At 42.5% G+C, this 25808-nt stretch overlaps 1 protein-coding gene and 1 long non-coding RNA gene across 16 annotated transcripts in view; one reads left to right on the top strand and one right to left on the bottom strand.

The window, feature by feature from the left end:
* LOC135903087 (uncharacterized) overlaps positions 1-25808 on the top strand; it is an 80334-nt gene that overhangs the window by 42845 nt on the left and 11681 nt on the right. The window lies entirely within an intron of this gene.
* The window catches only part of LOC135903086 (uncharacterized), a 164141-nt gene that overhangs the window by 129037 nt on the left and 9296 nt on the right, over positions 1-25808 (bottom strand). For 14 of the 15 annotated variants that reach the window (XM_065433455.1, XM_065433463.1, XM_065433460.1 and 11 more), the window contains exons 3-6: positions 25030-25157; positions 20073-20093; positions 16286-16336; positions 7333-7521 (exon numbers count right to left, since the gene is read on the bottom strand). In XM_065433455.1, coding sequence (XP_065289527.1) covers positions 7333-7521; positions 16286-16336; positions 20073-20093; positions 25030-25157 — 389 coding nt within the window. The remainder of the gene's footprint in view (positions 1-7332; positions 7522-16285; positions 16337-20072; positions 20094-25029; positions 25158-25808) is intronic. The other variant, XM_065433456.1, reaches the window with a different exon arrangement.

Below are 25808 nucleotides of genomic sequence, written 5' to 3'. Positions count from 1 at the left end.
AAAGGTTGGCAAATACTTCTACGGTATTTCGTTTTGATACTAAAATTGGTCTGAAATGCCGATCTGGTGTAAGGCATATTTCCTGACTCCGCGACACAGTGGGCAATCTGCAGTCGTCGTGTAGTGATAAGGCAAAGTACAATAATGTATAAATGCGAATAGCATTTTCTTTCAGATAGTGTCAATCCTAGTGGGATTTTTACAGGTTGCGCATATAATATGCACTGGCAAATAGCGATAGCAACAGGTTTACATGATTTCAACAATGATATTTGCAACTAACACGAAGCAGGTATACACATATGGTAGGAAACAAAACAAGAATGGTACATTTCATTTCGAAAGAAGGGGTGACATTGCATAGGTAAATACAATGCTCATACAGATTTCATTTTATGCAATGAGGTGGGTGGTGTTAATTCCGGCCAACATAATCTAATTATTGTGCAACAGCTGTTCCACAAGCGTTACAAATTTTGGCAACGATGTGTTATGGTTATGCAGGGGTCCAGGTTATTCTATTCTCTTATTGCAAGAGGAAAGAACGAACACTTAAAAGAGTAAGTGCGAAATGCATATTCTTTAAGTGTTAATGAATGCTTATGGCGGGAAGGTCTGGTGTCAGCTAGGGATATATACAACGAAGTATTTATTCGTAAGCTATTGTGTACTAATTGGAACAATAATTGTAGTCTTGCTAGTTTGGCGCGGTGTCGCAGAGTAGGAATACAGGCTTGTTTTAGCAGTTGGGTGGGTGAATCGCTATTCTTGTATTTGTTAAAGATGAATCTAATTGCGTTTTGCTGCACTCCTTCTAGTTGGTTAATAAGCTGTTGTGTATAAGGAAACCAAATTGTGTTACCCTATTCGAGAACTGGGCGAATAAATGCGTTGTATGATAGCAGTTTAAATTCCGGTGGCGCAGCTCGAAGTCTTCTTCTGAGGAAGAACAGCAGTTTTAAAGCAGATGGTATGATACTGTTAATATGCGATTCCCATCTTAGGTCATGTGAAATGATCAAGCCAAGATATTTAGGCCCGCCCGCCCGCCCTCCCGCTGGTGTTACGTTTCGCGCTGCATCGAAAGTGTTCCTAATGATTGATCAAAAAGCCCCCATCGCTACCCCTGTGGACTTCTAGCCCCTGTCCAGTAGTCCAGGATGTCAAATTGCCTGGGCCACTATTTCTGGGCTTGTGGTCATTTGCATTCGTGATCGCTGCATCGTCTTGATTCCAGCTTTGTCATTTGACTCTCGTCATACCTTCGTCGTCACGCCATCTTCGTCATACAGTCGCCATGCATTCCTTGTCACACCACAATCGTAGCTCCACCGGGGGCACACAATCGTAGTCGTTCCAGCTACGTGATCTTGCTGTCATCCAGCAGTTGTCATCACGCCATCTATCCAGACACAGTCGACGAACCTGTCTAATAGCTTGGCCGACCAAGTATGGCCTCAAGGTCGTGATGCAGTCCTGGTCGCTGCATCGTCTTGATTCCAGGTTTGTCATATGATTCTCATGCTGCCATCATCTTCACACAGTCATTTTATAATTGTCATCACTTCAGTAACAGAATCTCTTTGTCGTCAATCCGTCTTCGCCATACTGTCTTCGTAGTTCCATTGAAGTCAATATTTTTTCATGAGATTACAATTATACTGCCTCATTATTTCGTGATTATACAGCTTTTCTCATGTCATCATGGCGAGACAGCCGCTTTCATTGCATCCGCTGACATACCGTCAGCATCTTCGCCATTGTAGTCGCACCACCTTTGTAGTCCGACAATCATACCGTCGTCGTCACGCTTTCTTATTCATTGAGGTAGCATTATACAACAGCAATTTTTACGCCGTTGTCATCATATGCTCGTCGTCATCCCATTGCCCTCAGGCATTTGTCACACCATTATCGTTATTGCGCTGTCGTCGTGCAACCGTATCATCGTCATGCCTTCGTTGTGATAGAATCCTAGTGATGCCGTCGCGGTGATTACGTAGTCGTCATTCTAACTTCGACATCCGGTTCTTGTGCCGTCGTCATCAGCCATCGCCACCACACAGTTTTCATACCATTTTCGTCACGGCGTCGTCGTCTCGCTGTCATTTCACCATCCTCATTATTTTAGTACCTACATCGCAATATCCCCATTTCGTCGTCGTCATACCACTTTAGTCGATCAATCGTCATTTCTTGTTCGTCATCCCATCATAATCATGCATTCGTCAATAAATCGGGAACAATTTCGCCATTGCCATGCCGTCGTAGTAATCGCATCGATGTCAAACAGACGCTATCATGCATAGGTTTCCATGATCACAATTGCGAGCATGGTCATAAGTTAACGCCCGCCCTATTTACTTCTTTGCCTTGTTTTGTGTTGCCGTGTACATAATGAATATAATGTGAGATCATCATAAAACGTACGATCATTCATCATAATCATCATCAGCATCATCATCATCAGCCTAGTTACGCCCACTGCAGGGCAAAGGCCTCTCCCATACTTCTCCAACTACCCCGGTCATGTACTAATTGTGTCCATATTGTCCCTGCAAACATCTTAATGTCACCCGCCCACCTAACTTTCTGCCGCCCCCTGCTACGCTTCCCTTCCCTTGGAATCCAGTCCGTAACCCTTAGTGGCCATCGGTTATCTTCCCTCCTCATTACATGTCCAGCCCATGCCCATTTCTTTTTCTTGATTTCAACTAAGATGTCGTTTACCCGCGTTTGTTGCCTCACCCAATCTGCTCTATTCTTATCCCTTAACGTTACACCCATCATTCTTCTTTCCATAGCTCGTTGCGTCGTCCTCAATCTCAGCAGAACCCTTTTCGTAAGCCTCCAGGTTTCTGCCCCATATGTGAGTACTGGTAACACACAGCTGTTATACACTCTCCTTTTGAGGGATAGTGGAAACCTGCTGTTCATGATTTGAGAATGCCTGCCAAACGCACCCCAACCCATTCTTATTCTTCTGGTTATTTCAGTCTCATGATCCAGATCCGTGGTCACTACCTGCCCTAAGTAGATGTATTCGCTTACCACATCCAGTGCTTCGCTACCTATCGTAAACTGCTGTTCTCTTCCAAGACTGTTAAACAATACTTTAGTTTTCTGCAGATTAATTTTCAGACCCACCTTTCTGCTTTGCCTCTCCAGGTCAGTGAGCATGCATTGCAATTGGTCGCCTGAGTTACTAAGCAAGGCAATATCATCAGCGAATCGCAAGTTGCTAAGGTATTCTCCATCAACTTTTATCCCCAATTCTTCCCACTCCAGGCCTCTGAATACCTCCTGTAAACATGCTGTGAATAGCATTGGAAATATCGTGTCTCCCTGTCTGACGCCTTTCTTTATAGGGATTTTGTTGCTTTCTTTGTGGAGGACTACGGTGGCTGTGGAGCCGCTATATATATCTTCCAGTATTTTTACATATCGCTCATCTACACCCTGATTCCGTAATGCCTCCATGACTGCAGAGGTTTCGACTGAATCAAACGCTTTTTCGTAATCAATGAAAGCTATATATAAGGGCTGGTTATATTCTCCACGTTTCTCAATCACTTGATTGATAGTAGCCTTTACAGAATCCTGCCTGGTCCATTGGTTGACAGAAGTCTAAGGTGTTCCTGATTCTATTTGCGATTACCTTAGTAAATACTTTGTAGGCAACGGACAGTAAGCTGATCGGTCTATAATTTTTGAAGTCTTTGGCGTCCCCTTTCTTATGGATTAGGATTATGTTAGCGTTCTTCCAAGATTCCGGTACGCTCGAGGTTATGAGGCATTGCCTATACAGGGTGGCCAGTTTCTCTAGAACAATCTGACCACCATCCTTCAACAAATCTGCTGTTACCTGATCCTCCCCAGCTGCCTTCCCCCTTTGCATAGCTCCTAAGGCTTTCTTTACTTCTTCTGGCGTTACCTGTGGGATTTCGAATTCCTCTAGGCTATTTTCTCTTACACTATCGTCGTGGGTGCCACTGGTACTGTATAAATCTCTATAGAACTCCTCAGCCACTTGAACTATCTCATCCATATTAGTAACGATATTGCCGGCCTTGTCTCTTAACGCACACATCTTATTCTTGCCGATTCCTAGTTTATCTTCACTGTTTTTAAGCTTCCTCCGTTCCTGAGAGCCTGTTCAATTCTATCCATATTATAGTTCCTGATGTCCGCTGTCTTAGGCTTGTTGATTAACTTAGAAAGTTCTGCCAGTTCTATTCTAGCTGTAGGGTTAGAGGCTTTCATATATTGGCGTTTCTTGATCAGATCTTTCGTCTCCTGCGATAGCTTACTGGTTTCCTGTCTAACGGCGTTATCACCGACTTCTACTGCGCACTCCTTAATGATGCCCATGAGATTGTCGTTCATTGCTTCAACACTAAGGTCCTCTTGCTGAGTTAAAGCCGAATACCTTTTCTGTAGCTTGATCCGGAATTCCTCTAGTTTCCCTCTTACCGCTAACTTATTGATTGGCTTCTTGTGTACCCTGTTTCTTCCGTTCCCTCCTCAATTCTAGGCTAATTCGAGTTCTTACCGTCATATGGTCACTGCAGCGTACCTTGCCGAGCGCGTCGACATCTTTTATGATTCCAGGGTTCGCGCAGAGTATGAAGTCGATTTCATTTCTAGTCTCACCATTCGGGCTCCTCCATGTCCACTTTTGACTAACCCGCTTGCGGAAAAAGGTACTCATTGTCCGCATAATCTTCTGTTCTGCAAACTCTACTAATAATTCTCCTCTGCTATTCCTAGAGCCTATGCCATATTCCCCGACTGACTTGTCTCCAGCCTGCTTCTTGCCTACCCTGGCATTGAAGTCGCCCATTAGTATAGTGTATTTTGTTTTGACTTTACCCATCGCCGATTCTACGTCTTCATAAAAGCTTTCGACTTCCTGGTCATTATGACTGCATGTAGGGACATACACTTGTACCACCTTCAATTTGTACCTCTTATTAAGTTTCACAACAACACCTGCCACCCTCTCGTTAATGCTATAGAATTCCTGTATGTTACCAGCTATTTCCTTATTAATCAGGAATCCGACTCCTAGTTCTCGTCTCTCCGCTAAGCCCCGGTAACACAGTACATGCCCGCTTTTTAGCACTGTATATGCTTCTTTTGTCTTCGTAACCTCACTGAGCCCTATTAAATCCCATTTACTACCCTCTAATTCCTCCAGTAACACTGCTAGACTCGCCTCAATAGATAGCGTTCTAACGTTAAACGTTGCCAGGTTCAGATTCCAATGGCGGCCTGTCCGGATCATTCAGCATAGCTTTAATTCGATGCTACTTACGTGAAACTGGTTTAGCCTTACAGTGATCAAACGAAATTTCAAGGATTCGGCAGCGATGTCGCACTAAGTGCGAGAGAAATGCGTTAACATTGCGTCGCACATTTTTGAGGAATGGAATCCATGTTATTAAACGAAATTTCAAAAATTAATCAGCAATTTATTGCTAATTGCGAGAGAAATGCGTCACACTTACGCCGTACCCGGAATCCATGATTGAAACTGCGTTCGCCGCATTGCAACGTGATGCTCACGAGCTTATTCGACGCACGCTCTATTTCTTCGTGGAGCGCAGTGCAATTGACTTTGGTCCACAGCAGACCTCCATCAGCTGCACTACTTATATAGGCACACATATGCAGATACACACTCTTCTAACCTCTCCGATTCCCTCCCACCTCTGCCATGGGATCTGCTTCCCTCACTTCACGCACATAGTTTATGTTTTCAATTTCACACTCCGACTGCTAATGCATTGAACTCATGCAGGTGCCACTCACATTCACAAGAAAAATCTTGAAGCGCAAGCTGACACACAGAAAAAGTAGAGAGAGCAGCAAAACCACATGGGGCAGCGTCTGTTTTAGTATTATTTGCAGTTCACCTCTGTTCGCTTACAAATTCCAACGAAATAGCTTCGCTAACTGCCTTCTTCCACTGCGACGTGTCTAATTTTGAGTATTCTTATAGATTCTGTGGGAACGTAACGTGTGCGATTTCATATACCACCTCCGCACCTGTGGAGATCGAAAAAACTTGCACGAATGAGTCAACGGTCTATCTGCCCCACTTCCGCCGTCGCAAATTCAAAGGCTGTAACATGAACTTGTGAAACGGGTTTGTCGAAATCACGCAAGGCTCCCACTCTCAGCAGCACAGAGCTATCCGCTTCATCAACCAGTGCCCGTTAGCGACACTCCTGTTTTCTCCGTCAAAGTAGCCGAGGTCCTACGTTGTATGACATGAACACAGCCGCAGGCAAACTTTCTACCTATTCTTGCTGTCTTTGCTATTTTGGCCAGGCGCATTTACAGGGACGGTTCTACCCCCTGTGCGTGTCACGAACTCCCTCATTCTATTGCCCTTGCCGCTGTTCACTATTCGCACGCAGAGCGGAGAGCGGCTGAGTTGTATGCACCATGCCGCGTCAGTCTTGCTGGTGAAGTAGCTGCTGGGTAAATAAGGCTGCGTGTTATTTTTAATATTTTGCGCTGCTTTTGCGGTAATACGAGTATATACCTGGCAGACACCATCATCACTGCTTCAGAAGAACTTCACTTTGACCTAGTTGGTGTTGACTGCATATTAAATTGACCGCAAATGAAGACGGGGACAGAGGGAGAGAACACATAACACTTTCCGTGTTCCATCGTCTTTGGTGTCCCCGAACGAAGAAATACCGCCCGTGCTGTTTATGTGTTCTCTCCTTCTGTCCCCGTCTTTATTTGCGGTCAATATGATATGCATCGCTGCTTGCTATATGCACAGCGCTTGTCTGCTTCCAATGCCCAAGCCTGGTGAGGGGCACTTTATTAGTGTAACTTTCACTTCTGTGTCAATGCTTCTGCTCGACGACCTCTCGACGACGTCGAAAATTGCCTCTTTTATACCTTTGTGTTCAGTTCAGAAATAGTACACAATACCAAACCTTTTTCCGATGTCGTGCACAGGAACACGGATGAGCAGGCACGACATGGAGCACGCCTCATGCCTATGAAAAGCACATACGTTCTGCCATGAAATGATTACCATGCGTGGAATAAGCAGCAACTATGATGGGATGCGTGAAATGTACGTGAAATGCCTGTCAGCTCGTAGGGCAGTGCCTTGTGTAACGCACCCGAATAACTACCGAAAAGGCTGACACAGAAAACATTTGGAGCTGATGAGGGTAGAGGACGTCGCAGATCAACAACGGCAGATGTTATTTTATTCACCGAATCACTGAGCTTATTGATTCAGCGTTCACTTAGAGGTCACTCAAATTGGTATCTAAATTGTTTTAAATTGGTATCTACCTGGAATAGGTCTGCCACCAGGCACACTCTTGCCACCAGGTATATGGTCGCCACCATGCTTATTATGGCCGCCACCATGCTTATCATGCCCGCCTTTGTGCTGTCCACTGCCAGGATGTGGGCCCGGTCTCGTGCTGTTTTGCCCAGAGCCCGCTGTCGCCTGCTCATCGCTGTCGCTAGCGTTCTGTCCTGTTTTCAAAGTAGAACGCAAGGAGTCGGTCAGCCATACCAAGCAGGCGCAGAAGAGAAGGACAAATTGCCACCAGTCTAAAAGTAGCGTAATACGTGAAGTTTATTAGGCAGTCAAGAGGGCGGAAACTCATGCTGTAGTTGACTGAGTCAGAAAAATCGGATTCTGCATAATTAATTTTTGCATGTTGCACATACATGCCAATTCATTTTTACTTGCACAATATTATTAGCAAGTACGAGGAGTCTTTGTGCTTGCAAAATTTTGTGTTCTTTTTTTTCATTTTCTGCGCATCTGACACTTCATGTGGTTTCTTGCTGTCAAGTTCAATTCATCGCTTTTAGACGAACATCGTTCTGTATTTCATTTCAACGCCCGCAGCCTACGAATGAATATTTATAGAGTTATTGATATCATTGGTTTATTGAAGCATGCTTTTTAATTGATATCTGTATCTGAGACCTGGCTTTCTGTGAGTGATGCTAATCTGTTAGGTTTTCCGTTAGACAAATCGGCGTGGTGTCCGCGTATATCTGATGCTCAAGGAGTCTCAGATATTTTTATTTCTCCTTCACATCAATTACACTCGCAGACTACATCTTTCCATTAAGATTCCATTTTGGGAATCGGTTTGGGTACAAATAGAGCAAGCTTACGTCACATTTAATCCAAATAATCAAATTCTTGCTAGCATTTATCACTCTCCTTCATCATCACTAGCTGACTTCTTATCAGCTACTAAGAATGCCCTGAACAGCTCACCTTTACAAAGCAAGAACACTGTGTTAGTAAACCATATGAAAATAAACCTATTAGATCTCAATATACCTTATTAGATTCCAATGCTATTAGGTTCTCATCCTGATAACCTTTCAGGGTGCGAATTTGAGTTTCTCATTTATTCGCAGTCTAGATGTATTGCACGTGGTGCTCACTCTTCTGGAGCATGGTTTTTAACTTCAGCACTAAATTCATGATTAAAACTAAGATTAGTCTACAACTAAATCCATGATTTTTGGGACCTTTCATAAGCCGATATCTACTCCCGCAGTTGTGGCGCTAGCTCCTATAACTATCTCTGCTTTTGTCGTGGATTGATTTCTTGAACCTAGTTTTCACGTAACTGGACGTTAAACGACTTTTGTACTCATGCATTAATTAAAGCTAGGCGGTATTTTCCCTTAACACCTTGTTATGTGGCTAGTTCTCATCGTCCACAGTCATGCAAACCATGGTATGGCTACCTGGGGAACGACATATTAATCCTACATTTCATCAGCGCAACACGTCCAGAACTACACAGTCCGTATCACTACCCTCAGTCTTTGCCTTTTTAATGCGAATTGCATTACTTAGGAAGTAAACTATTTATATCTTAGAAGGTTATTTCAATTTCATTTTACCTGCTAGTTGTTTAAAAGAAAAATGGTCAACAACATTTCGAACAACGACTTATTAGAAAACAGTAAGTGGACGCGTGTCGCGTCGGAAGGAATTTTTGATTAACACGACTCACAGTAATGGCGGAATTGAAACCGTGTTATTTGCGGCTATCTCAATTTTGAACTCACTACCACCCAACCTGGAGTCGCACTGTAACCTTTAGAGATATAAAAAAGCTGCGAAATTTTTCCTTCTGTCATGATAATCTTTTTAGCAGGTCCTGCCTAATTATTTGTATTAGGAGATTTTTTTTTGTTTCATGTATTCATTGCTGCGTTCTTACAGATGTGATATTGCTGTATTTTGTTGTAGCTACTGCTTCATCAGTGTTACTTTTTTTTTTCTTGTCACTGACCCATGCATTATTAATCTATTTATTTTTCGTAATTGGTCCCCCTGCAGTCTTCGAAATATGAGATCCTAGCCTGTAAAACGATTTTTAGATGATATGAATGTCCGGTTTCTCTTACGCTAATAATAAATTTGAGAATGCAGAAACATGAAAAAGAAGTTCGCTTCTTAAATTTTTTCATTTTTATGAATTTTAACGCAAAACTGTTGAATTGAATTTAGTGGCGAAGAAATGTGGGGAAAGAGAATGTGGTGATGCTGTCATTCTATCGGGGACGTTCAGAGTCTGCTGATTTCCTTCCATCAAGTCGATGTTGCAATCTTCAGTGGCTAAGCTATTCAGGTTGGTCTAAGAAGGTAACATTTCTTACTTCGTGTACATTGTTCAATTTCAACGAATGCTGCGTTCCTGTGCAATGCGCTTATCTTGGTACATAACTACCAGAACTTCAACGTGCCCAAGGCCATGTCACAGCCCTAGGCTTTCTAGATACAACATGGACTTAACACTAAAGTCACTTTGATGGTGCAGTGACCACCCATGGATGCCGTAGTTTCTACAGCAAGATGGAACGACGCCAACATTGAAACTGACGTTTCGGAATCATCGACCTGTGTAAAACGGAAGTAATCGGCTGCCGATTCAAATGCGTGTTATCGGCAGCGCGCTGTACACGTGCTTAATTGCTCAGCTTTAGCCTGTTCCGGCAATGACACGCTGACGGTTTATCAGGCCCCGAGGCTCTCACCGAAAATAATCTTTGAGGTTAAGTTAGATGCAGCAGCGTATATGCGTTGCGGATGGCGACAAAAGTAGAGGGCAGTTCGCTGTTAAGGTAAGCGCGCCACTAGTAGTCAAGAGATGGGTAAATGGGTGTGAACACTTCGGTATGGGGATAATGGGTATGGACACTTGTCGAGCAATATCAGAAGCCTTTTGACGCCTTAGTCATACGCACTTTTCCAAGTAAAATAGAAGATACGTTTCTGCAATGTTTTCGCATGGGATATTGAAGAGTTATCCTTACTGAACGAAGCTGACAGTGTACTCTGGAAGAGCAGCGCTGGAGAGTGATACCTAGTGGTGCAAACAATTAGCGTTCGTTGGTGACTGCTATGTACTAGCTGACGCAGTTATATAGACCAAGAAGTATGTTTCCTGCTAACACTGGCATTTGCCTGTTTAGCCTAATGGAAGCTGTACGTGCTCTAAACATTCTCGTAATATTTCACAGACGTAATTGTGGAAACACTGCCTAGAGAGTTTCCTAATGGATGCTGTGGAACCAATATATTGTCGGACAACGACGTGCTTGGCATGTCTTCAAAATGGCTTCGCCTAAAACGTAATCGTAGAGCAACAATAAAATTTGATTACGTGAAATCATCAGAAGAACCCTTTCGCATTTTGTCTTTGTTTACTGGGTCCACTTTTTCGCAGACACTTTATAAACTAAGTTTATTATTCATTGTTCTTTACTGACATTCGAGCTTTTTTTACGGCAAAGCTGTTTATGCGGACCCTGCGTCGTCGTTGTCGGACTTCGCTAAAAAGGGGCCACGTGACCTAGCGCGAGAGGAAAAGAAGTGCTCAACAGGGGGAAAGCTGTTGGGGTGACTCTTTTTTCGGCGTGGGAATGCTATCTTACACGCGTATCTTATACGGTTGTCAACGGTGCATTTTCGGCGATCGAGCTAGTTTGGCGTCGAATTTCTCGACGATTGATTCCACCCTGCCGCGAATGAAACAACTGTTACGCTGGTGGTTTGCGGCCAACGCACGGTGGCCATCGATTGAAACGCGATACTAGAAGCGCACGAGGTCCGGTTTCGCGTGAGGCTTGAACGTAAAAAAAGCACGCGAAACACTGAAAGAAACCTCACAGCTAAAAAGAAAACGCTTGGAGAACCGTAAAAAAAAAAAAAAAACACTCCTAAAGCATGTGTACAACGTGAAGCACGCAAAAGCGAAAATGGGGTGAAATAATGGTGAAAGAATGGTGGAACAATAGATCTACAATATAGAGTAATTGCGAAGTTTGACTTCCATGGTGTAACACTTGGTTAACTAACACGGCTTCGATGTTCGACCATCTCGACGGACTGGAAGGGGCGGTGATTATTATAGACTATGTGTAATTCCTTGTGGAAAACGGCTATATGCATATACGTGGCGGTCGTTGCAGGGGAGCTCTCGGGCGAGGCGAATGTACTTTGGTTGAAAGGACGTCAAATTTGTAACTTCGATCATTAACACGATTACAACCATGGTGGTGGTTTACTAAGTACTTTGAGAGATTGACTCTAATGTGCATCCCCATTTTATAAAATAGTTCGCACGTAAATTAGAGGACTCGCCTTTTATTTCAACGTTCGATACAGGCATTATTAAAACCGAATGCTACAGGAATGCTAGAATCGCATCCATCTTATCACGTCCAACAGAAACTGCCGGTGATGAAGTGTGCGACGAAGTTTGAACGGTTGTATTTCACGGCAGCTACTGACACAGAGCGTCATGGCATATTACAAACAGGCAAAATGTGCTATTGCAAATTTTTTCTGCACTTTAGCCGCCGACCGGTATTGATTTCTTTCGATATAACCGGCCAATCCAAAACACGTTTTCATATTAAGAGGTCATGATTTGACATAAAAGTAAAGAAAAAAAACTTAGTGCCGTTCAACTCTCTGAAGGAGGATGACCAGCGAAGCTTTATATATGATTATAAACTGTACTGATTTATGTAAAGACACATACCACATTAATTGTCATTTTCTACCGTCTTTACTATTTTGTCGTTAGGGTGACTATAGCTTTGTGGTCGCTATGGTAGACTTGGTGTTAGCAGCATTCCGCCGTCTTCGCACCCATTACCACTTCTGCTCACGCAGTCATTCTTCGTGGGCATGCTGTTCTTTCTTGGTCCGCATAATACGTGGCCTACCCATTACAAGGCTGGCATGAAACTGAGATAAAGCTCCTCTGCAGTACATGACGGCACCAGCCAAAGAGACAAACCCATTGACTATTTTCAGTTTGCCGTTGAAGCTTTATTATATGTATAATTGTTTCGCTTGTAGGATGGTGTATGGATGTTATGAGCGTCCCCTTTAGAACGGGGTGGTGGGTTGCGCCACCAAGCTCTTGCTATGTTACTGCCTAATGCCCTACCTAGGTTGAAAAATAGAAAAAAAAGAAAATAACAGATCGCACGATGAATTCCCATAACCAAGTTTCCTGACCCCCTATTGCGAACTTTGTTGTTGTACGCCTCTATTTTTTGGACCTTTTCCTACTTTTCTTTTACCAATCTTCAAATCACCTCTTACTAATCTCTATTGCCGACATGCTTACTTTGCCCCTGCTCTCGCTGAACCCAAGGGCATCAAAGAGGCTAGTGGGGCCTACATCGATCACTGGGCAGATATCTTCAGATTCTGATACAACATGATCTACCGTTCCCTTAGTTTTACCGCAGCAAGCTAAGGTTTCCTCTTCCTTCTTATATCTCTCTTTATAGGTGCGCGTTCTAAGGCGTCCTGATCTCGCTTCGAAAATTAATGAGCTTACCTTTGAGTTATTATAAATTGTTTCTTTCCTGATTTCGTTTTGTCCTCTTAATCAATTATTCATGACAGGTTGTTTTTTTTTTTTACATTGCCGCGTCCCATGAGATTATGTCAGCCTCTGACTTTCGCTTGACGTTCTTTCTTGCTGTGTTGCTCATCCTCCTGCTGCGTACTTGTTCGTGAGCTTCCTAGTTCTTTTCCTCCATTGTGAATCAATGTTTCTTTTTTCTGTATAGATACCTCAGTACTCTCCCAGTGCATTTATTTTCTTCAATGTTCCACAATCGTTCTTCATAATCAATTTTGCTGTGAGCATCCCTCACTCCAATGCTTGTGCAGCCCATATCACTCTGCCCAACTTCATTTGTAGTCTTCCCGTGAGCGCCCAATGCGAGGCGTGCCACTGTCCTGATTGTACCCCTGCTTTAAAGCAAGCAACGGCATTTCCAAAAGTAAGCCCTGGAGCCATTACAGCTTTCCGCATGCCCCGGAGAACCTCGTACCCATTGTATCCCCATAAAGCTCTGTGTTTCGTTATGGCTGCATTTCTCTTCCACTTTGCTGCTGTTTTTTTATGCGAAGCATATTACGAGAGCTCAGCCCAGCTCCTCAGGCGCGGCGGTGTCGCCTTGAAACCACGTGACACCGTGACGTCACGACAGAGGAGAAGTGGCTTCGGCTGAACTCTTGCAAGACGGGCTGGGTGGGAATCGAACCAGGGTCTCCGGAGTGTGGGACGGAGACGCTACCACTGAGCCACGAGTACGATGCTTCAAAGTGGTACAAAAGCGCCTATAGTGAATGCGGTGTTGCCTTAGAAACGAGCTGTTTCTAAGGCGTGCGTCTCTTGCTCAGGCGCACATTTCGTTGCCGCGTCGAACGCTGCTTTGCTCGACGCTCACCGCGTCCAATGCGGGGCGCGTAGTCGCTGCCCTGTAGCCCATTGTCTTACACCCCTTGGCGGGTCGACGAGAACGCTGTCGCGTTCCACTCTTGAAGGCGAAGCAGTAATGCATGAGTTGTTTCTTCGTCTAGCCGAACCAAATATAGCCAAGCAACAGCAGTTCACCAGGCTAAACAGTGGTTCAACAACTAAAATAAAGGCTAGTATGCTTCGCATCCTGGGCTTAACCTTAGCTAAGCCACAGCCATTTTTTTTCTTGTGTTTCCATATATGTGTTGCTTTCGTTTATCGATGTACTAAGGTATTTATATCTTTTTGCCTCAGCTATTTCCTGGCCCTGTATTGCCACTGTCTGTTCACTGTTTTCACTGAATACCGTAGGTAGGCTTCAATAAAGCACCATCTACGCACGACGCGCAGGTGGTGAGTCGAGAGGGTACACTGGCGATACGCTTGTGCTTTGTGTCGAGGCTATGGTGTTTTTGGCCTACGCGCTTTGTCTACACACGCGGCGATCCATTGGAAACTAGCGTATATCAGCGGCGAGGTGAAAAGCACTTTTTAGCAAATATTGGGCTATTCTGACACACCACTGCTGTCAAAACGCGCCTACAACGCTCGGATAGCCACAATTGGGTGCATACTCCCTCACACTTATCCACCTACTTTTTCGCAGGCTATGTACTAACTCACATTCCTGTGCACTCACTCTCCTCGGTACTCACTCTCGCTTCTGCCCGAGTCTATTTACCTGACCAACACTAGATCCCAAGCGCTCATAGTTCATTCTATTACGCTTACTGGCACCGAATCAAGCTCGCGTTCACTCCCACTCACAAGAATGCATTAGCATACATACTCACGTCCAGTAAGAGATCCAAGTTCAATCACGTTCATACTAACGCCAAAACATACCATTACCAAGCTGAATTAGTGCTCACGCCAAGTAGCCCTCACCCATGCACATAACTTGTGTCGACCACACCTTCACAGAACTCGCTTTCTTTAGCACTCACCTCCACTCACACTCAATGCCACTTACACGTGTTCTACTTCACGAATGTGAAATGAGTGTGGAGCATCTAAGAGGCAGTCGACCCTTGAGTGAGCGTGCCTACCCAGGCTACAAGGTGCCCTGACTCTCCCAGAAAGTTCCAACCTGAAGTTCCCCATTCCCCGCATTCCCGTGTATAATAGAACGGCTCTATCATGCAAGTTTTTCTCTGTACAAATGCAAAAAACTGCATCCACAATATCCTTTTCAACCTTCCGCAACCCGCACTTCGCGCCGAGGCTGTCCGGGTTGCTAAATTCTGGACAATGTTCAGGTTCGTAAAACGCAAGTCGGTAACAAGAAGCAAATTGGAAAGGAGCTCCTAGCTGTCTTCGTATCTCAAGGGAATACATACGTGGTTTCTCTTGCTTCTTCTTTTTCGCCATTGAAGTTTTAAATATCACTTGTGGTATCTAGCACAGTCCTAGTTGTCGAACTATATCCTTCTTTGATGCAGATAGTTTCGACTCGAGCAATCAAAATAAAAAGCTGAGTAATTAAGAGCCTTTTGTTTGTAGTCAACTTCAGTTCCTTGCGGCAGATGTTGTATTTTGCGAATTGTAGCAGCTGTTTATGAAAGTCATATCCATCTGAAGCAAATTCACAAGATGACATCAATTTTGAGATGTGAATTTCTAAAGATTTATATTATGGGCATTGCATGCCAAAACCACGATTCGATTGTGAAGGAGGCCTTTGTGGGGAGCTCACCATAATTTTCACCAACTGGAATTCTTTAACGTGCACCTAAATCTAAGTAATCAATTATAATGTCCTAGCAGCAATTGGTGCTTTGTAAAGTTTTTTTGTTCCCTTTGTGAAGAAAGGGGTTAACCGTGGGGCCCAATTTTTATTAATCATATCATGAGAAGCCAATAAGCAAAGATACCAAGGGCAACTTAAGGGAAATTACTTGTACTTACTAATTGAATTGAAGAAATCAAAAGTTAATGGGAATGAAAGTGGATGAAATAAACAACGTGCCGCGGGTGGGGAACAATCCCACGTCTTCGCATTACGTGCCCTTTGTGTTAGATAGCTATGAGTTTCTACGAATCTTTTATTAACTATGCTCAACACTTTCCCTGTATGTTATTCATTATTAAGTTTCTATTTTTAAGTGTACTCCTAAAGGCATGTCGCCACGTAGGAGCCTTGCATAACCATTTTCTGGACATGTTATCTTGGCTTTCAGATAAAAACAGATTTGATTTAGAAATAGTTCACACCAGTGCAGTAAATCAACGAACTAAGTCGTCAAGTTAAAAACTTGATTCGTCAAAAATGCTGAATACATAGTGCTCCTCGTACTCTATATATCTGATAGGAGTGTGGGGAGCTTGCAGGCATGCCTCAAGCATCGAAACAGAAATTTCTCTCCCATATGCGGTTTACATGGGAAACAATAAAAAGCAAACTCAAATAACGACTAACTCACCTGCTCCAGGTGGCCCATGGAACATATTGCTGTACGACACCGACACAGTCTCTGCAAAGTAAAGGACAAGTTCAATGTTGGTTCCAAAGAAAAGTCACCTATTCAAGATTTCCTCTTGAATTAGGTGTGAAACGCAGGCATGGTCTAATAGACAACCACTAAAATTATTTCCTACATTTAGGAGAGTTGCTACATTTAGGAGATAACAATGCGATTGACCCAAGCAATCAAAATTCAAGTTCTATGCCACTTACCAAAATTAGCGAACTCCGAGTATGTTTAAATGAAGTGAGAAATCGCGTTTACACTTGTACAGAAACATGTATTATAGTTCTGAAAGATACATCCCTCGGACAATCAGAAGCGGAGGAATGTGACATACCGTATTTAGTCGATTCTAAGCACCCCCTTTTTTTCGGGATCGCGATGCCCAAAGTGAGAGGGGGCGCTTAGATTCGAAAAATCTGGAATGACCCCCCCTCCCCCTTTTCGTTGCGACATCACAACGAGATGGGTGCGAGGACTAACACTTTATTTTGCAACCATCCAAAAGAAAAATCAGTGCAGACAGTGAGTCCACCGCTTCTGTCGGATGCTTAGCCACTATCACTGCCACTCACGAGTCCGCGCGGCTCTGGAGTCCGGCTGTGCGGCAATATCGCGCCGCGGACGCCGTTCCACCTCGGGACTCCGACGGCTCCGGCTCGATGACGGAGCGAGCAAGCACGCTTGGCGGTCTTGGCTACGCGCTCTTCCTAACAAATAGGGGGGTGCTTAGATTCACATGCAAACTTTTTTTTCCAAATTCTTTCGCGAAGGTAGAGGGGGGTGCTTAGAATCGCGAAAATAGGGTACGAGCTTGCATCCTACTTAAAATTGTCACACTTTTCACAATTAGCATTCTTTTCACAATTACCGTTATCGATTTCGTCCTAACCAATCGTCCCAATTATGCCTCTGCCATCCAATACTTACCCGGTATTAGTGATCACCTATTGCTAAATATTCAAATTATAGCTTCGTTTCTGAAACTTCCGAAGAGTAAAAAAAATAAATAGAGGCTATAAGAGCGCTAACTTTAAGCAGTAAATAATGAGCTGAGTCTATTTCATGAATTATTTTGAAAATCGTAGTGTGCAGTCAAACTGCAATATGTTTTCGGCAGAGGTAAATCACTTAATTAGTAAACACAACACAATCCATACTATAACAAGCAACCAGCGCGTTTTGGTACAATTATCATTTAGAGCGACTATTCAACAAAAAATGACGACAGTTTCGTTCCGCGAAGCAATCACCCACTGACTCAGGTTGGAAAGCCTACACATTAGCATCTAACTCCTGTGTAGCCGCTCTCTAATACGCTAAAGAAACGTTCTTATCAACCACATTACCATACATTCTAATAACCTACCTAAAAAGTTGTGACGCGTCATACATCCACCTGCCGATGATTCTATCACTCTTAACAAGTGCTCTGGTCACTCTGTTCCGAAAAACCTATGCGCAACTCTCCTGAATAATACCTTTGTTTAAAAAAATTTCTTGCACAGCTCAAATTGAACTACCTGTCCTGAATCACTATAACTTCTTAACTATGTCTCCAGTGACTGTTGAAGCTCCCGGAGTTATTCGACTAATAGATTCATTGAAAATACATACATTCGTCTCCCGGCTCTGATAACATCAGTGCTAAATTTCTGAATAACACCTGCTCTTATAGTTTCATTATATTAACCAAAATATTTAAGCAATCACTCAACACGTCTACCGTTCCTCCAGAATGTAAAATAGGAAAAAACAATTCCTTTGCGTAAATCTTGCAGCAAGCCATCACCTGGAAATGATCGTCCGATATCATTACCCATTACCTGTAGCAAACTGCTAGAACATATTGATTTTACTAAACTTGTGAATTTTCTTGAATATAATTCACTTTTTTCGTCATCAAAGCATGGTTTCTGAAAATTATTCTCTTGTGATTCACAATTGTTAACATTCACTCACAAACTACACCAAATACTTGACCATTCTTCTCTTGCCGATTGCGTCTTTTTAGATTTTTCGAAAGCCTTTGATAAAGTGTGTCATAAGCTTTCACTTTATAAACTAAGAAAATTAAACCTCGATCATAACGTTCCGAAATGAATTGAGTCATTTCTCGTTAATCGTTCTCAGTTTGTAACAGCTAATGATCATGACTAACCTTATAGGGACGTTCAGTCCAGTGTGCCACAAGGCTCCGTCCTAGGACCTCTATTATTACTTATCTGTATTAATGACTTACCTTCAGCAATAACTTCTGACGTACATTTCTTTGCAGATGACTGCGTAATCCTCAGAGAAATTACTAACGAACACGACATCACCCTGCTTCAGGCCGATCTTAATAACGTCAGCAAATGGTGCTGTTGGTGGCGAATGGAACACAACATTAGCAAGTGCAAATTTCTTAGAGTACTCTGATCTAACGATAACCTGCCTGTGTACTACATGAATCAAGTTGATTCAGAATCGACAAGTTCATATAAGTATTTAGGTCTGCATATAACAACTAAATTAACGTGGAATCATAACATCGCATATATAATAACCCAGCCAACCGCTTGCTGGGATACTTACGCCGTAACTTTTCTCGTGCTCCCTCTCCTTTAAGATTACTACTTTATAAAACGCTGCTACGCCCAAAATTAGAATACGCTGCAGCTATATGGGACACTTTCCCCGAAAATCTAATACATTCCCTTGAACTAATAAAAAACAACGCCACTCGTTTTATTCTTTGGAACTACAACCGTGGTTCGAATGTATCTTCAATGAAATCGAATCTGGGTCTTCAACCACTAGCAGCACGTCGAAGAATTTTTTGCCTTTAATTTTGTAATGAGCTTTCTCACCACCCTTCACTTCATACAAAATTCATGCCGCAACCATATTACTTATCTCACCGTACTGATCATCAACAAAAAGTTAGGATTGGTGCATGTAACAGGACACATTTTTTACACTCATTTTTGTCACATACGTCGATAGATTGGATTGAACTTCCTTGTGACATTGTTTCCATTCATAACAATGATTATTTTCGAAAAGCGATAGGTAACACAATATAGTAGCAAATTTTTGTACTAACTACTGCTAGTGTTTTTCTTTTTTCTTGTTCAACGTTTATTTTATATGTAATGTTCCATTACTGTATTTATCATACTTTCAGCTGACATTGTATGATTAGCAAATATTGTGTATAAGCTCGTAACTTTTTTTCCCTCTTATTTGTTCTATAACCAACTCCCCTCTCTCATGCCGAAAGGCCCTGAGGGTAAATAAATAAATAAATAAATAAAATATATTTTTCCAAAGGTGCTGCTCACAAGTTAGTGGTATGTCTGTGTACAAAACAACGCTTTTTAAAGCTTTAGATTGCTCATGACAAGCGCCTCCAAAATTGTATAATTTATACTTGCTTATTTACGGTGTCGTTACCTTAATGGCTCAGTATTTCCTAAATATAGTGTTGTCGAACAACATTTTTAATGATACATTGAAAGTTCAACAAAGCTTTTAAGAAGTCCACAAGTCCGCTTGATATATTCAGTATACCTTACAGTTCTCTTTACAGTACGTTATTCCCCAATCTAGTACAGCGCAGTTGATGAGAATAGTACGATCTTTTCCTGAGTAATAATACAGGACTACATAGGGAAAAGCGTCCTCTAGAGAACTTCAGTTTGGTCCATACAGTACTGCAAGTTACCAGGGCCTAAGGAGAGACGCAGACAACACTTACTCTCTGGGTCCTCGTATTCAGCTAGAAAACAAATTCAGGACACATTAGTAAATTATGCGCACCATACGTGAGTCACACGTGGGACATTCCACACTTCTACCTGCTAGCAGGCATGCGAGGATACGGAATAACGGATACGGAATACGGAGTTCAAGGAATAACAAAACAACAGTGACTTGTGCAAAAAGAATGGCGCTGGTAGCGGTATTTTATAACACCGCTACCGTAAAACCCAGTCCCTAATAAGTTACCTCAGAGGTGTTGGTAAAAAACTACGTAACGATAACTACTTTCTTTCCCACTTTTGACCTGATGGCCAGAGTATAGCAAATGATTTTAATGATTTCTCTTCTGGAATATGCGGTTTTCCCAGACCACATCCCGTTACATGCACACTAAAACAAGTGACTTGCAATCAGCTTATCTGCTGTTACTGACTGATTGTGACCTAAAAACAATTATTTTTATTCTTAACATCAATAAGTCCGTAGGTACTGATGACATCTCCGTCATCGAGCTTCGAAGAAACTACTGCTACATCAAGGACGTTTTGATAGCAATAATTAATCATATCTTGTCGTGTGGCGTTATTCAAGTCACATTGAAGACGGCAATCGTTATACCACTCTATAAGAAAGGATCTCGAGGCAAAGTTGAAAACTACCGCCCTGCATCAGTTTTACCTTGCTAACACAAATTGTAGAGAAGCATATGCTATTCAATATGAATAGCTTCCTTGATACTAACAACGTGTTATCACAGCAGAAATACGGCTTTATAAATGGCAAAGGCACTCAGGCACTTTTGGATGATCTTTCCGATTTCCTGGATTTCTGTTTCGAAACTAAACAGGTAGCGTGCGCATTGTTTCTTGATGTAAGCAAGGCATTTGAGAGTGTCTGCCATGACTTGTTGTTAGCAAAGCTATCGATGATGGAATTCCGTGGTTTTGTTTCTGACACTGCTCAATAATTTTCTCCGGGACCGGTTTCAGTACGTCTCAGTTCAAAACTTTAACAGCAGCCTTTCGCCAATCAAAGCCGGTGTTCCACATGTTTCAGTATTAAGCCCTCTTCTATTTAACATTTACGTTAATAATCTGCCTAATGTAGTCCCCATTAAGATATTTCACTGTGCAGACGATACAGTGTTAGTTTCTCTTGCAAATCAATACTCTGATGCAGCTTCTCATTTACAAGAAGCAGCAACGAAGGCAATTAACTGGTTCGCCACAAATTTAATCGACATTAACGTATTGAAAACGCAACTTGTCTGGTTTTGAAGTCCTTTGAAGAGAGTACGCTTTACTAGGGAAGTAATATTACATAATTCACATCGCAATCCATGTTCTTGCAATCTTACACCCCCCTCCCCCCCCCCCCCCCCCGGCTACACATAATCCGTAGAAAAGGTCGGTTTGCGATTTGACAGGGAGTTATCATAGAATTCGCATGTTTCTATTGTATGTCACAGGATTCGCTCAGTGCTTTGCTTACCCTATAAAATCCGGCTCCCCATGCCAATATCAGTCAAGCAAAACACCGCGCATGCGTTGTGCTGCAGTGCTGTCCGATACGGAATTACTGCCTAAGGACATTGTGCTCTTCGTTGGCAAAAAAGAATTGACTGACTAATGCGCTCCCTTTTAGAAATCGTATGTTGTGACTTGTGGCTTGAAGGCCACAGCGACATTTTTAAGGTATTATCAAAGCTTGATTTTTCCTCAGCTTTACCGCATACAATAGCCCTGAGACATTTCTGAGACAATCGTTATAAAGTACCTTATGTAACTCCCCGAAGCCTTAGACCAAATTGGCGTTATCAAATACCTCGTTGTGCATCAAAATACCGCAAAAGAATTCGCGACTACTATGTTCCTGCGTTGTTTAATTATTTACCTTGTAACGTGCTGCAATCCACATCAAAATACAAGTTCAAGAAAGCGCTAAAACGTGCCGATTTGAGCGGTTATAAAATATAAAGAAATATACCTCACTTACCGCCTCCTGTGTTAAGCTTAAGAAGTGACTTTGGTGAAAAATGTGACTAGACAGTTTGTTTCCGCAAAGGTTTCATGGAGCATTTCCGTTTTTTTTTACTCATTCTGTTGTTTATATACATGTACTCATTTTACTGTGCCATGCAAACTAATCGTATGGCATGGTGATAATTGTACGCACCAGATGCGCTTCTCAAACTTGTATGTGTACGTACATGTATTATAAGTGCGTATAATGTGTGTATCAGTGTACGTATATACATTTATCGCTTTCCTGTATGTCTTTTTTTTTCTTGGTATTGTAAGAGTTTGTATGCTGCCTTTCACGCTCTGCCAGTCAAGCCCAATGTGGCTTTGGCAGGCCTGATGAATCTATTAGGTTTTATAAATATAATAGGAGTTTATTATTATTATTATTATTATTATTATTATTATTATTATTATTATTATTATTATTATTATTATTATTATTATTATTATTATTATTATTATTATTATTAAACACTTCATTCAAACACAATGTTTTCGAAACGTTTGTGTTTTTATTGTTCTAACGACCAGCGAAATAAATTAACATTGATTTCAAGCTCATTATAGCAGCTCCCATTTCATGTAAAGCACTGTATGATATACTTTAATCATCTTTGGAAAATGGCGCCACCAGTGGTGTTGATGAAAAAATGAATCAGTCCACTGACCAGTAAATGTTAGGTTAACCACATGGTGAGCGTCAAGAATTCTGGTTAACGGTAGCGTAACGATGCAGCAACTGCTCGCATCAGAAATGTAATAATCAGCAAAGCAAATAACCTAGACGTTCGTAATATTTCAAATCGCAGTCCTTCACTGCTCGAACGTAGATTAGGACATCTTAGCAAACGGTGTTATAAAAAGAAATTTGCCATTGATGTCTAAACCTGTCCTGTGAATGGAATAGCGCAAGAACCATACGACATTTTATTAGCGTGGCCCAATAGATCTGCTGAAGTGAATGAGGCTACAGTAACTCTACCTGAGGCTTTGCGTTTTAGGAACAATAAAGGAAGACTAGTAGAGAAATGTTAAACGCGGCTGGACGTTTCTGCATGCAAAATCAGGGAACATGAAAAATAGACTACTGGACAATATATTTCAATAGCGTTCACTAACTTGTCAAAACCAATTGTGGGCCCGAAGGCCCGCTAACAGGTGCAAGAAAAATGTTAACGTAATGAGCTCCGTGACACCCTGCTCCGCTCCATTGAAAGACAGTGCCGTTAATTTCCTCCGTAATGCGGTGCCCATCTGTCTTTTCTTTGGTAGTCCATTATCTCGTTAACAAAGACTACGGAAATTCTGTGAATTGCCTAATAATACGTAAGCAGTGTTTGGCTCGGTCTTGACTGCGTTTTTGCTTAATTTTGCTCGCTTGCTTTTCCTAGCTTATACGCGTCTACCCTAGGCATTTCCCGTGGCGAAGAATGCTTAGGCTTAAGTAAACATTTGCCACACTCTCTCGGCGCATTCGGCCTCTAAAACAAAATCGCGCCAATTGAACTAGAACGCCGTGCACAAGGACGCATTGCCGGAGCGGAGTGGTCGAAAGAGAACACCAGCTGCGAGAGTAGCCCGTGAGGCGTTTCGTGAGGGGAGAGTGCATCGCCGCGACGCCATGTCACCCTCCCTCTCGCGAGCCAGCGTTATGTCAGCACCACATAAAAAAATTGAGGTGGCGTTGGTTATGCACGGCTTCCTTGTGCACGCAAGTTCTCGCCTGCGTTAAGACTGCGCCTTGGTATGACCCAATGAAATCAGCGTGGCTCGGTCAATGCGAACAGCTGCACCACGTCCTTCATCTGAATGAATTACGAGGACACGAGTTTTAGGCTACTAGAGTGTCGCCGTAAAGACACCAGCTCTTCTCCTCCAAGTGGTGCCACGTGCTGCTGTCATTGAGCATTTTGCTTCTGTGTTCCCTACCACTTCGTCACCTCTGCGGCACTCGTTCACATATATTTGAGCTTTCGCAGAAATAATGCAATTGTTCTTATCGCCGTCGTATTGATGTCTTTCCACACGTACTTACACTCGCTTACACTCGCTTAATTCTTGTTCACTGCACTTGACTCACACACAAAATGCGACATCCACAAGTACATATCGGTCTACCTGGTAACGGTTTGCGGAATCCCAAACAATGCTGCATAGTCAGCTGCCTGCAAGCTTACTCTCCTAACGTCGAGTACCGGAGTGATGGTGTCTGCACAACTTTTTTTCACCGCAATAAATTTTGAAAGTTGACTATGACAGATGGCGCAATTGTAACATTTGATGTAAATTATTTAACGAGGGGACCATTGCGTATATGCGAAGAATCAGAATGATTCATTGCATCTTTACCATACTTTTCCTAATTACTTTAATAATGAATTATTTTATTGCGCATATTTCAATGTACGCTTTTTAGCTAGTGAGTATGCTAGGCATGTCGACCTTAAACAAATTCTGAAGACTGCGCCAGTTTCGAGTTAATTTTCCAACTGTGCGAAGAAATATACTTGCGTTCAATTTATTTTTGTGCTTCAATAAATAAAAAAGTGCGCTTTTTCAAGTGTAACAACAGTGCATTTTTACTGCAAGTATCCCAGCACACATCTAGAAGCCAATGACATCCACAGAAGTTGTTGTAAGTCGATAAACCTTGCATACTCATTGCCTGCAATTTGTAGATTGAAATATGTGCCACAAATATATAATTGAACATGTAATTAGGGTAAATATGTTAATTATTCAATGAAGCACTTTTACTTTTAGAAGTAATGGTCACCTCATCGATGAATTATCAAGGTTTAGAATTGTAATATCTGCCACGGGCAATATAAAAAAAGAATAAGTGCAGCTAGAAATGACACCATATATGTACTATGCGTATAAGTTGTACGGGTAAAATACTACACATAAAGAAAGGAAGGTACTCACTGACGTGCAGGTTGGAGATAAGGATAAGTAGGATGATCATGAGGACGAACAAGATTAGGATGCAGCAGCAAATGAGGGGAACAACTCCGTCGGAGTAAGGGTCCTCGTCTTGCGATGCATCGGGTCCCCTGCGCAAGTTCACGCAAAGTGTGAGTGACTGGTTTTCACTCCATACGTTAGTTCACCGCATGCTCGAGTTTATTTACCGCTATTCATTCTCATCCCCATCCCGTCTCACACTCTCGCTTAGAGTGAGACGATCGGCGCGGACAGCAAATAAATCCAGTCGACTAAGGTACCAAAACTCGATCGAATAAATATTCCCATTATTGTTGTGCTCCCGCAGTCACAAGTCCGACATTCGGATTGGACACACACATCTGACACACAATTTTCACGTTCGAAAAGAAAACTCGCCAACTCGCCAAAAATGCCATGAACCTCTAACAGTGATACATATCCTTATCACATGTCCACACTCTGAAACACAGAGACAGAAGCTTTTACACAAGCTACATAACTTACATATACATTTACACCCTGCCCTATTACTGGCAGATGAGCAGCTAGTGCAATTTACCAGTTTCTGTGTTTTACACCAAATATTATGTAACGGAGGTTTACCTGCTTTAAGGCTGCATTTTCTATTCCCTTGTGACTGGCGAAGCATGGGCTGGGTAGCCTCTGGGCCACTGAACCCCAACTAACCAACCAACCAACAAGCCCGGCATTGCGAAAACCTACTTAACTCTTTCGGTATCGCGCCCATTGGGTATCAT

The sequence above is a fragment of the Dermacentor albipictus genome, chromosome 1 (assembly GCF_038994185.2).
Source record: "Dermacentor albipictus isolate Rhodes 1998 colony chromosome 1, USDA_Dalb.pri_finalv2, whole genome shotgun sequence".
Lineage (NCBI taxonomy): Eukaryota > Metazoa > Arthropoda > Arachnida > Ixodida > Ixodidae > Dermacentor > Dermacentor albipictus.
The sequence above is the reverse complement of the archived record's forward strand: the minus strand, read 5'-3'. Positions and strand labels throughout refer to the sequence as shown.